General features: G+C 32.5%; 1 protein-coding gene across 1 annotated transcript; it reads right to left on the bottom strand.

Annotated features, from left to right (window-relative positions):
- Positions 1-6,467: 6,467 nt before the first annotated feature.
- Positions 6,468-10,068, bottom strand: LOC111900859 (mitogen-activated protein kinase 14). Its single transcript, XM_023896739.3, has 9 exons — positions 9,992-10,068; positions 9,825-9,885; positions 9,325-9,539; positions 8,051-8,483; positions 7,838-7,965; positions 7,673-7,732; positions 7,390-7,539; positions 7,149-7,304; positions 6,468-7,057 (listed from the first exon to the last, which is right to left on the bottom strand). Exons 2-9 carry the CDS (start codon positions 9,856-9,858, stop codon positions 6,872-6,874), a joined length of 1,362 nt encoding a protein of 453 aa, XP_023752507.1. The 5' UTR covers positions 9,859-9,885; positions 9,992-10,068; the 3' UTR covers positions 6,468-6,871.
- Positions 10,069-13,696: the final 3,628 nt, after the last annotated feature.

The raw sequence follows: 13,696 nt of genomic DNA, 5'->3' as shown, positions 1-13,696 counted from the left end.
TTTCTTTTTTACTTTCTCTTTAGCTTTTACTTTCCACATTATCAATAATCATGTCAACATTTATAATAGCATAGATTACTATTTGCTAGTAAGATATACTTTGAAAAGACATATTTCACATATCAAACATTCGTATTTCCAAAACATTCTTTGCTTTCAAAAACGTTCTTGCCTTCAAAGTATTCTTTCAAAACACCTTTTCCAAAAGAATTTAGCACTTTAATTTCAAAAAAAATCATATCAAAGCATTAGGATTTCATTATCATAAGATTATTTTGACATGTACCCTAAACTAAGAAAAATCCACACGTACTCACCCCAATCATACCAATGTTAGCTAATTCTCTTCTAGTTCATTTCCATAGAGCAATACTCTTCAAACACTAGCTATACAATATGGACATAAGTAATTAAAATTGCCAAATAACCATCATAAGTTCCATTACTAAATTTTATTGCTTTAAACTATTCCTCATGTAAAAATATGAATGTAGGCGAAAATCATACGTAAATCTGAGTCTGTATTCAAAATTATGAAGAAAAGAGTAGCAGTGCTCAAAATGAAACACAAACCATGTAATGGTTTTCCTTGACATTCCATGTCTGTGTATTGAGCTCGCGTAATGATTATGGGACGGTGTAATGAGTCTGTACACATGCAGTGCGATTTTTCTCAATATAGAACTCTACTTTACATAACTCTTCAAGCCCCATCCCAATTCACTTTGTACAACTTGTATAGGTTCTCACACATGATTGGTATGTTTTTTATCATCCAAAAAAAACCACTTAATTCATTAAGTGCTCATTTAACTCTTTAAGAACATAATGATCTTCAAGTTGTAAAAGAAAGGTTAATTAGTCTATCTTGCAATTGAACATTCTAAAACCCACATAGTTCGTTCCTAACTTACTGAAACTCATATGTTAAGCACATAAAACCACAACATATCCCATTATAAGAGTTTAATTTAACTATGGAATCCTAAATTCTATCATTACACACCAAATGCTTATAAACACTCCATTGAAAGGGTTAAGAGCTCAAATTGATCAGTGACATTATTCAACATAAATGAATTATTCTCAAATCATTTAATGCATCATTGGGTCTTGTCAAGTTCATAAACCATGTTGTAACACAATCCAATCACATACCAAGCTCTTAACAATAAAAGGATTTTCCAATTCCATAGCAAATTCCCAAAATTCCCTTATAGCAAAACATGTCACAATCCGCAAGTTAGGGCTAGGATTTCTATCTTTGTACAAGATAAATTCTTGTGTAACATTGTAACACCATGCTTGGTATAAATCAAACTTCAATACTACTAAATTCATACTTCCATACATTGATACTTAGGTCGAATCAACCTCATAAAAGCCCAAACCTCAACCTAATAAGTCAATTCTACTCAACTTTGGGACTTAGCTCAAGAGTTGTCAGTTCAAAACCACTTATTGCACCAATACCTTCTTAATGGGCCCTAATGGGCCGGTAGCCCTTCCAATTGGCCTTTTTGTCCGTAAAACCCTTATTGGACCGCAAGAGTTCTTCTTAAACTATAATGGGCTTTGTAAGGATACTTATTTGGTAAATTATGACACTACCACAAACGAAAGAATCAAACCCATTTTCCAATATTGCTATCAGGGGAATCATATAAACAACATTTTTCACAAATACCATTGTAAGGATACTTGAAATAAATAAAAAAATTTCTTTATAAAATTTGCGGAGAAACTTTTCCTTAAATGCAATGAAAACTATGTTGTTATCTATTCCTAAGCACTCTATCATGACTTGTAAGCAACAACTCAAAATTCTGATCTTCGAATCATACGATCGAAATCCATCTTCGTGATCAGATTCAGCATACTCTTCTTCTAATCTTCCTCTCTTTTTTTGTTTGATTCTACGAAACATCAAAATGCGACCTAGTCACATCATGTAATAAGAATCTCCAAATAGGAACTTAGTAGAGTTAGATACCAGACTTACCTGAAGTAGAGTTAAACTTTTTGACATTACCATCTTATGATCTTTCAGGTAAATAGGGCAGCTTCGCAACCAATGCCCCTTCTTTTGGCAATAGACACATATTGACTCTTTAGGAATTGTACACGAGACTATCTCAAACTTAGCCTTTCTCTTTACCATTTGGTCAACCGGGTTGACTATGGCCGATCCCTTTCCATCGGGAAGAGAAGGCTTTTCTGGACTTCCAATGTTTCCATTGTCAATGTCCATGTAAGTTTTGGAAGTAGATCTTCCAATAAATTTTGTCTTACCAGTGCTCCAAATCATTTCCGATTCAGCAGCATCAAGCAAATAAGTAAGATCATTAAGGGTCATGTCATGGTCTATCATCAGGGAGTGACTAAAGAACCAAGTCAACAACCAACTTCCTCGAGACTTCGGCACCCAACTCTCCCAGCTTTTCAATATGTGACTTCATCTCCAATATGTGAGCACATATAGACATTACTTGCCAATAGGGATTGAGTGACCTTGAACTTTTCAAGAATTTGCGGGTTAGGGAGAATAATTGGAGGAAGTAGAGGAAGTGAAGTATGATTTCCAGTCCCATTAATGCACGACAAAGGGATTAATCTTTCACCTTGATCGCCATGTGGGATATTATCTTCATTAGGAAATCTCTATCCAAAAGGACAAGGAAGACCATAGTTGTCATAACTAGACAACTATGACGGATAAATTCAATCAAGTTGATTTAAGTCCTTAATATATTCCAATATGAAATATTAAGGCTAGGACCCAACACAATATTTTATAACTTGGAAGAGGGATGTCGTAATCCAAGCTACAAAATATTCGAAGGTAGGTAAACGACGATTTACCAATTTCCACCATGAAAAAGAATTTTAGGTCTTAAATGGATTGAAATTTCGTAGATCCTTTGAGATTCATTGAATTTTAGGTCTTAAATGTTTTCGTCTGTCTTTTTACCGTTGTACTACTATTGTCGAGATCTTCAATTCCCGTTTAGGTTGCATCAGCTAAAAGTCACTCGGTCTTTATTTCGAGTTTTTAGCAGTCTACCGCTACTCCGAAACTTAGAAAAATCATAACTTCATCATACGAAGTCAGATTTGGACGTTCTTTTTATGTACATTCACGGTTTAATGATATCTACGACTTTAATTTAGATACCTAAGGCTAAAAAGTATTTTATTGAAATTTCGCGTTTTACGCTTAACAGTGTTTTAACGGTTTTGTTGCAGATTTTCGATTAGTCATAACTTCTTTGTTATAACTCGGATTTTTGTGTTCTTTACATTTATGAAAACTTTTTTACGATATCTATTACTTCATGCGACCCAATAGAGACTTTTGAACATTTTATTTTTGACGCTATTTTTATTATATCAAAAGTAGATTACAAATCCTTGACTTTTAGGTCATTACATTGACTTGAAATATCGGGTTGTCAAACAAACGGATTTTCAAAAAGAAAATGAATGTTAATGGGACTATTGAAAAATTCAAAGCCCGGTTAGTCATTCAAGGTTTTAGACAAAAACCCGGTATTGACTATTTTGATAAATATGCTCCATTTACACGTATTTCTACTATTAGATTGTTGGTTTCCTTGACAAGTATCCACATTCTGGTTATTCACCAAATGGATATGAAAACAGGCTTTTTAAATGGTGATCTTGACGAGAAAGTTTACATGAAATAACCTGAAGGTTTCATTATGCTCGGTAAAGAGCATATGGTTTGTAAACTTGTCAAATCTTTGTATGGGCTTAAATAAGCGCCCAAACAATGGCATCAAAAATTTGATGAGGTGATTTTGTCTTTTGGTTTCAAGACAAACCAATGTGACAAATATGTTCATAGTAGATTTGATGATGCTACTAGAGCTAGAGTGATCATTTGCTTATATGTAAATGACATGTTGATTTTTGGTACCGACCAAAATCAAGTGGATGAAACAAAGAAATTATTGTCATCCAAGTTTTCCATAAAAGATTTAGGAGAGGCTGATGTAATTCTTGGAATAAGAATTAAGAGGATGAACAAAGGATTGGTAATGACTCAAAGTCATTATATTGAGAAAACATTCAAGCGGTTTACTTTTACCGATTGTTCTCCTATGAGTACTCCTATGGATCCAAGAGTGGCATTAATGCCAAATAATGACGTTCCCATTTCACAATTGGAATACTCTAAGGCTATTGGTAGCTTGATGTATGCCATGACAAGTACCAGACATGATATTGCTTTTGTTGTGGGTAGGTTGAGAAGGTATACTAGCAATCCAAATGCTCAACATTGGCAAGAGATAAATAGAGTGTTTAAGTATATAAAAGGAACTATGGATTATGGTTTGAGCTACTTAGGGAGTCCTTCGGTTTTATAAGGTCATCCGGATGCAAGTTGGATAACCAACATGGAGGACCATTCCTCAACTTCTGGTTAGGTATTCTTACTTGGGGGAGGTGCCATTTCTTGGGCTTCTAAGAAGCAATCTTGAATTGCAAACTCGACAATGGAATCTGAGTTTGTTGCGTTAGCAGCTGCTGGTAAAGAAGCAGAGTGGCTAATGAATTTAGTCTATGAGATTCCTTTGTGGTCTAAACCGATAGTACCTATTTCTATCCTTTGTGATAGTGCAGCCGCTTTGGCTAAGGCGTATAGCCAAGTTTATAATGGCAAGTCTAGACACCTAGGTGTTAGACATAGTATGATTAGAGAACTAATCATGAATGGTATGATTTCAGTTGAGTTTGTGAAATCGTAACAAAATTTGGCAGACCACTTGACTAAAGGTCTGACAAGAGACTTATTGCACAAGTATGTAATCGGGATGGGATTAAAGTCCATTTAATTTTGTAATGATGAGACACCCAATTCCCTCCTAATATAATGTTAGGAGTTGAATTCAATGTGGAAAGATCATACTTATAGATTGGAACACATGAATTATTCATCCCATGTATGTGTTCGGTTCTGCAAGTTAGCCAGGTTGAAGTTTAACTTCCTAATAATTCCTTTGATAAATGTATATGAAGATACATGGAAAGGAGTTGCCTACGTGATTGTGAAGTGTAGCCGCATTTCAAGAGGTTGTAGACTTGACCTTGATACGATCATGAGAGGATTGGGACACACGACTTTATAATAGTGTTAAGTTGTATTTTGCTATAAATTCAATAAACTAGTATGTATTTTTATTTTCTGGTATTCAAATGGGTTGATGGGTTCAATTCTTAGAACACCCTTATTCTCGAGTATTTGTAAATGTATGATACTATGTGGAAATTCAATCGTTTTGATATTTTCATTATGTACTAGTTTGGTTTGTTTGATAAGGTTATGTATGTTCAAGGGTTACACTAAAATGAGGGAGGATTGTTGGTGATTTTAGTGTAACCATGTCATTTTAAGTAACTGGAACTGACATGTGAGCTAAGGAGCTTCATAATTTGTACGCTAATATATGTACGGGGTTGTGCGGAGTACACACATATATAAGATCGAATTAGAAGTCGGTTCGACGACTAGTCGGGGGTCCGGGGGCAACTCCATCTAGGGGCAGTGCCCCTAGCGGGGTCCAAGGGGCAGGGCCCCTGGCTGGGGTCCCGTTACTTCCAAAACAACTAATGACGGCCCAACCCTAATGAAACCTTAATCTCGTTTAATATATAAATGGTTCTTCCTCTTCAGAAGGAGGTTACGAATTTTAGCTCTCGTTTTCATCAAACTCTCACAGAATCTTTCTAGCAAATTTGCTTACGATTTCTGTGCCTAGAATCGTAAGTGTTTACTTGGATTATCTTAAGCTGAATTTCTTCCAAACCCAGGCCTAGGGTAGAAATATCAATTCGGAAAGTGTTCTCATGATCCAAGTTGATATCCAGATCTCTACTACAAACCCTAATATACCTTACAACTTACTTTTGATAGGATCTAGAAAAATAAAAAATCATATCGGTCAAATTAGCTCTAATACCACTTGATAAAACCCAATATATCATTGACAATACAAAATGGGGAAAATGACTTAAAAGTCCAATGAAGTTTCCAAACCATTCAAAAAACCTCAATCATGGTTTTTCTGTTCAAAAAACCCAACGAACTTAACCTTTTGTCTAAAAAGTCCAACAAAGTTCCAAACCGTTCAGAAAATTCCAATGTTGTTTTGTTTAAGTTCGTTAGGTTTTTTTGAATAGTCAAAACATGATTGGAGTTTTTTAAACGTTTTGGAAACTTCGTTGGTTTAACAAGTCATTTTTCCGATACGGTAATAAGTCACGTCATCCGTTTCTCTTATTTGACTTTCAGGAAAGTGTAACTTACTTGGTCTTTTTAGACAAAATGTTAAGTTTATTGGGTTTTTTTGAACAGACAAAACATGATTGAGATTTTTTGAACGGTTTGGAAACTTCATTAGGTTTTAAGTCATTTTCCCATACAAAATGCATAAACGAGTAAATCACACGAAGAACAACTGGACTTGATTATATGTTTCTAGAGTGATTACAATGTGAAAATCCAAAATATTACGTACAAACTGACCTTGAGCTACCAATTTATAGGCTAGATAAAATGGTCTAGTGCCTACTAGCTAGTGTTACCTTCGTTATGGAATAATACGTACACCGACATTAAACAGATAAGAACATCACATGTGATCGACAGCAGAGTTTATTTAACAAGCAAAAGATACAAAATACAAAAACATGTTCAAGTCTAGAATCTAAAAACATCTTCATCAGAGCTCACCTGGCCTTTGGTGTCACGTAGTGGAGAAGCTTCTTGTCACAGATGTGGTGAATGCCTTAGCCAAAAATCAGTATTGCCAAACATCCAAAGATTAAGCTAATGCATTGCTAATTCTTATGATTTAATAGTGAGATGGAATCCTACTGGATGGTATTCCAGAATCTCCCTATAGATCACTTCACGTAACTCTTCTTTCGTATTTTCTCTTGTTTCAAACTCAAATTCCAACTTTGTAATGGGCTGAGCAGAAGGCTCCCTTTCAACGTCAGCCAAATTCTTAAAATATGGATCAGAAAGAGCCTAAAACAAGTCACAAAACATGTTTTTCTTAACACGTGCATGAGATCTTTCATAGCAGGAATTTTGAATTAATAGATAAATAAAACATTACCTCCTCAACAGTAGGTCTATCCCTTGGATCAAATGCAATCAATCTTTGTAATAAACCAAGAGCCAGGGGGTCTGTATTCGGGAACTTTTCAACGAGAGAAAAAGGAGTTTTCTTCCTCATACTGTTTAAGTATTTCCTCGCCTTCTCATTTCTTATCTGCATGTGTTATATCACATGTCATATGCAAGAAAAAGAAAAGCAATCAAAGTTTACATAATCATTAATTGTGATGTAAACCAACCGTGGAGATAGTTTCAGATGATGGTGTTCCTAGAAGATCAGTCATTAAATCCAACTGATGCACAACATTTTTCCCAGGGAAAAGAGGCTTCCCTGTTAAAATTTCTGCAAAGATGCAACCAACACTCCATATATCTATTGCTGGTGTATACTGCATAGAAAAAGCTATTTAGTATACTAAATTATAAACCCTTATTATCATTGAAATCTCATATGTTTAGAGATTATATTGGCAATGAATTTAAAGCATTTAACTTTAGTGGTATCTGACTATCTGTATTCACCTTACTAAAAAAAGATCCACACAGTTCAGGAGCCCTATACCATCTTGCTGCAATGTAATCCTGTGAACACATCAAATGCAAGCAGTTGACCAAATTAGTTCAATCGTATAATAACTTCATAAAAAAACTAGATTAATTACTACAATGGGTGACTTAGGGACATACTGTCCAGAATTTCCCAGTAGGTTGATCACTGAATGCAACCCTTGAAATACCAAAGTCGCAGATCTTGAGTTTGCAGTCAGAAGTAGCTAAAATATTTTTGGGTCTTAGATCTCTGTGAAAGACATTCGCTGCAAATTTAATGAAAGCAGTATTTTTCAGAATCAGAATATATACACATAATTATAACAAGGCATGATAACACTGTATACGTACCTGTGTGTATATATTTCAGTCCTCGAAGAATTTGATAAAGAAAGAACTGATAATGTTCTGGTGTTAAGTCGTCGTTTGCTTTAATGATTTGGTGTAGGTCACAATCCATATGCTCAAACACCACGTATATATCATTAAATTCTTTTCTGGATGGAGGCAACAAGATGTTTTTAATTTTGACAATGTCTGGATGATAAAGGCGCCTAAGTAGCTTAATCTCACGAGTGACACTGATAGCAACAGAAAGATTTTCGAATATATTATTTATTTTTTTTATCGCTACCATCTCCCCTGTATGAGTATCATATGCAGAGCAGACAATACTAGAGTTTCCTTCACCAATAATTTCCTTTACCTTGTACCTACTCACTTCACCATATTCGGTAAAAAAATTTAATTCTTTGGATCCTTGAATTCTCATGCTTGAAGACTCCTGGTCATTAAAAATGTATTTTTGATTAGCTTCTATATTAACAACTAGGAGCAACAGGTAGCTTCTTGTTGTAAACGTGTTTGTAAAATAATATAAAAAGTAATAAAATGTCTTGAAAATCCACCGACTCCGTTGTTCTACCCACCCGTAGTGGGTATTTTTTTAATATGTTATCTTGCCAAATGGCAATTTACAGTTAGGGATATCAATTTTATAAATAAAAATAATTATCTAGAAAATGATAAAGAGAAAATAATGCCATAGAAATTGAAAAGTTCACCAATGCTTTGTCACAGGCATCGTTTCTTTCTTTCTTAATTCTTTAAGACGACTTTTGAATATTGTGAAAATGACATCGTTTCTTTCTTTCTTAATTCTTTAAGACAACTGTTGAATATTGTGAAAATGACATCGTTTCTTTCTTTCTTAATTCTTTAAGACGACTGTTGAAATATTGTGAAAATGACATGAATATACCAAGTTACAGTTATGGTCCATTATTGTACCATGCAAGCATCCCAATCCATTTTGTGATGTTAGTAATGATTTTTGACGTTATTGCTACACTAAGTTAGAGTGAAAGAATGAAATAAGCCTCTTGATCCATTTTGTGATGTTTGAAATGATTTTTGACATTATTACTACACTAAGTTAGAGTGAAAGGATGAAATAAGCCCCTTTCAAGAGAGGGGTGAGCCAAAACGAGGTTGTAGCAACCCGCTATTAAAGAGTGACTGTTTTGAAGCATAAAATGTAGATTTAGAGTCAAAAGTTTTCCCATGAATTTATAAATTTTGTCTTTGTTTATAAATATAATTCATGTATACTTTTCGATGCTTACCCGCCATTCAGCATGCTCTTTCAAGATTTCTTCTCTGTGCTTCTGAACAGAAACAACAGTTCCACAATCAGGGACGACTGAAGGGATGGGAGTGTTGTCATCGACCTGACCCAAGAATGCCCTTTCGGAACCTTCACCACCAAATAGAATCCTTTGATTTATGTTTCCAGTAACGTTGCCTTTACCATTACTTGATGACTTTGAATCATCATTTTCTGAAATTGGTTATCAAAACCAGATTATAATTAATAATTATTATATGGAGTTCTTAACCACCAAATTTTTTTCTCAAGCATCTCGTAATAATAACTAACCAAACGAAAGTAGAGAAGCATTGTAATAAGTAAAATGAAATGGATCATGATCTCATCTAACCCATTAGCTGGTAGATCACAATCTGACCCGATGAGCCATTTAATCTATATTTTCATTGATATTCTACTAATATACACAAATTTTATGAATCTATATATACTCAAGTCAACAGGATCTTGAAATACCAGAGTTTTCTTGGTTGGAGTCGGACGTGGACATATTGGGATTGTCTTGTAAGGCGAGTATCTAGTAGAGAAGATGAGCAATGTTAGAGAGAATTTCCAGAGAAACTTAAATACAAGTTATTTACAAATGAACTAAAAATCAAAGTTATATAAGTTAACTGTGATACCGGGTCGAACCCGGATCGTTTAGAACCGCGCTTTCTTCAGTCCACTAGAAATCAGTTTTGTACACCTTCAATCTCTGCATCTCTTCCAGTCAACGAGTTAGTCATCAGCATCCTTTACATCATAGTCCTTCAAGTCATCAAACTTTACCAGCAGGTCCCTCAAAAGAGAAACCTTCACTAAAACAGTCCAAGTTATCACAATATTAACTATTAAGTACCTTGGTAACCACTTTAGTTTTTAACCTGATCTACAAGTACCATTTCAGAGGTTAAGAATCAATGTTGACTTGAAGTTAAATATTATGTAAAAATATAGCAATCTGTTTTTCAAAATAAAATAAACAACTTTTGAAACACCTTTAGATAGTGTCACGAACAAAATGTCCACCCACTTCAAAATGTTCCATTTTTCATGGAACACTGGATTTAATGCTAGTTTAACCGACGATTCATTATCACAAAATATTTTTACAGGGACTAAATCCTTAATGGAAAGATTAAAAAACAATTTTGATACCCACATGATCTCACAAGTCAGTGAAGCTAGTGCAATATACTCATAAGGTGTCTTGCTTTTTTTGCTTTTCCATGAAACCATTGAATTACCAAACAAAAAAAATAAAATAATACCCAGTTATTGACCTCAATCCTTCAATTTTAGAAATACTGACACCCATACCTGGATTTTGTTTTAAATGTCTTAACACACGAAATGCAACGTTTAGATGTGATTTTCGTGGAATGTTCATAAACTCACTCAATGTTTGCACTCTATAGAAAATGAAGAATTAAATATATTCCTACCTTTCGTTACTACTTATCTTTCTACTCTATAAAATAATGATAGGTGGAATCGATTAATTCTCTTAATCCATTCTTTTGATTTGGACACATACCTTGATTTAGTGGGTAGAAAGATGAATAGGAACAAAATGTAGGAGAATATTTGATTTATCATACGGAATATTAGGCCTTGTGATAGTCAAATAAATAAGTTCACTGGTCAGCTTTTGAAGATCAGTTTTCTTTTAAAAACACATCATTTTTATCAACTTCATCGCCACTAATTACAACATTACGATCTAAGGAGTTTTAACAGGTTTGTGTCCAAGCATTCTCTAAAGAATTTGAACACCAAAACAAAGAGATTCCCAGTTATATTATATTAAGAACCAGTTTCATTCATCAAATAACAATATATAACCTCACTATAAGGAAAATATACAGAAATCTCTCAAGAACACTCGCACAATTTGAACCTATGTACAAGAACAATGAAACCCTAAATGAAAAACCTAAAAGAGATAAGGACCGAGAGAATGAACAGTGTATATGATCTGCTTCTCGGTGTATATGCCTCTTTATATAGTATCACACAGTAGTATCTGAGTTTACATTTGAATCCAAATGTAACAAGAAAGTTACATTATCAGCCTTTACTTATTAGTACCGGCAAAAGACTAAAAAAAGCAGGAAGATATATATATATATATATATATATATATATATATATATATATATATATATATATATATATATATATATATATATATATATATATATATATATATATATATATAGGAGACGGTTCAAATAAAATACTAAATAGTGTGAGAACGTAAAAACACTTTTTTATGTTATTATTCTGCAATAAATTTTGTATCGACAACATTATGTTACTATTCAGCAAAGAATAAATGAATAGTCAAAGGTTAAAAATAAAATTAGAATTTACTACAAAAATACACATACATAAGTTTATAATAGAATAATAACATTGTAATGAATATATGACTAATCGAAAGTTAATATTTATATTAGAATTACTTCAACAATACACATATACAAAATTCATTATAGAATAATAACATAAACATATTGTTTTACGTTTTCACACTATTTACTGTTTTTATTTGAACTTACTTCTATATATACATATATATATATATATATATATATATATATATATATATATATATATATATATATATATAATACCTTAATATACATATTTGGTCAAAGGCTGAAATTTAAGAGCTACAAGACATTATGCAATTTGTACAATGAATTTATGCATTAAAAATAGTATCATGGCTTATCTGGTCAACATTTACCTAGTCAACATTTACTCAATTCATTTTTTTTACTCGGTAATGAATGAAACAGTCAAAACCTAATTCATAGGAAAATATTATAAACGTGACAATGAAATTTGAAATCAAAATTGTCTTAATTTTTTAGATATTTCTACCTACTTATTTATATCAAGCATCTAAAACCCTAATTTATCAAATCTATCTCTATGCCTGCAATATATATATATATATATATATATATATATATATATATATATATATGAAACGTGATTAAAGGTTTATGTGTATGTGTGTGTTTACATACATACACAAACTCACTCTGTATCTCCCTCTTTAATACAACAGAAAAAAATTGCAAGTTATACACATAAATTCAGTCTCTTTAATTGTTTTTTTTTTTTTTTTTTTTTTTTTTGTGTCTACAGGACACGAAACAGCCAACAATACATGGTGAGTCAGCCAGTACTACATCACCCAATCAACCAGCGACAATCATCATATCATCTTCTATTCCTACATAAAAAAACACAAAATACTTTATCAACTAGCAATGCAACTTATATTGTAAAAACTTTATCTAATATAATGTAAATAAAGAAACTGTATCTAATATAATGTTGTGTGTGTGTGTTTTGTGTTTACATATCCTGAAGAAAACTAGCAATCCAACTTATATTCTTGCATAAAATAATAAATTTCAAGTCCAACCAGGTAAATCAAAAAAAATTTATCTTAATATAACATAATATTGTACAAAACTTTAACTGTATCTAATGTAATATTGTGTGTGTGTGTGTTTTGTGTTTACAGATCCTGAAGAAACTAGCAATCCAACTTATATTCCTGCATAAAATAATAAATTTCAGGTCCAATAAGGTAAATAAAAAAAATTATCTTAATATAATATAATATTGTACAAAACTTTATCTAATATAATATAAGACAAAAAAAACTATATTTAATATAATGGTGTGTGTGTGTAATTTTTGTTTATGTTAATATAACATAATTTTTGTTTATGTAATATAATGTAAGTTAAAAAACGGTATATAATACTTTCATTTGCATTTTTGAAACACCATGTATTTTCTAGGTATAATGTTTTTGTTTTTTTGCAGGTTAGATCAACACTGTAATAGATGTTGTGGTTGTTGATGACCAGTCGTGTGATGTGATTGTGTGTGATATATGTGGAGATGTATGCTATTAGCATTTACTTGCTATATGTAGTAGATGCAACGATGGTGCTGAACACACATATTGTATGAAGAACATTATAGATCAAGTACCCAAACATGATTAGTTATGTGAAGAATACAAATTTAGTGTGGTCATGCATACATAAATTCCAAAATTACCTTACCCTTCGAACAAGAAGATATTATTCATTCAAATGATAAAGTTATGAATGAACAACAAAATTTGTAGATTACTTATGGCCAATGGATGATAGCCGACACCAATGGCTTACTCTTGGGTGAATACAAAAAATTAGATGAAGAGCTTTACAACCCAATAATCTAATATAGATTAGAACCATATATAAGGTTGTTTATTGTGACGTCAATATGAAGGTTTAAATTTAAATAATAGCAATGTACTTTGTATT

This window comes from Lactuca sativa, chromosome 7 (assembly GCF_002870075.4).
Source record: "Lactuca sativa cultivar Salinas chromosome 7, Lsat_Salinas_v11, whole genome shotgun sequence".
NCBI lineage: Eukaryota > Viridiplantae > Streptophyta > Magnoliopsida > Asterales > Asteraceae > Lactuca > Lactuca sativa.
Note: the sequence above shows the minus strand (reverse complement) of the source record. Positions and strands in the feature narration are given on the sequence as shown.

Excerpts from the sequence above, each read along its gene's own strand:
- LOC111900859 (XM_023896739.3), bottom strand. The coding sequence starts at position 9,858 with ATGTCCACGTCCGACTCCAACCAAGAAAACTCTG. Across the intron at positions 7,540-7,672 it reads GTGGATCTTTTTTTAGTAAG|TATACACCAGCAATAGATAT; the intron begins GTGAATACAGAT and ends TTTTCTATGCAG. Across the intron at positions 7,305-7,389 it reads CATCTGAAACTATCTCCACG|ATAAGAAATGAGAAGGCGAG; the intron begins GTTGGTTTACAT and ends TAACACATGCAG.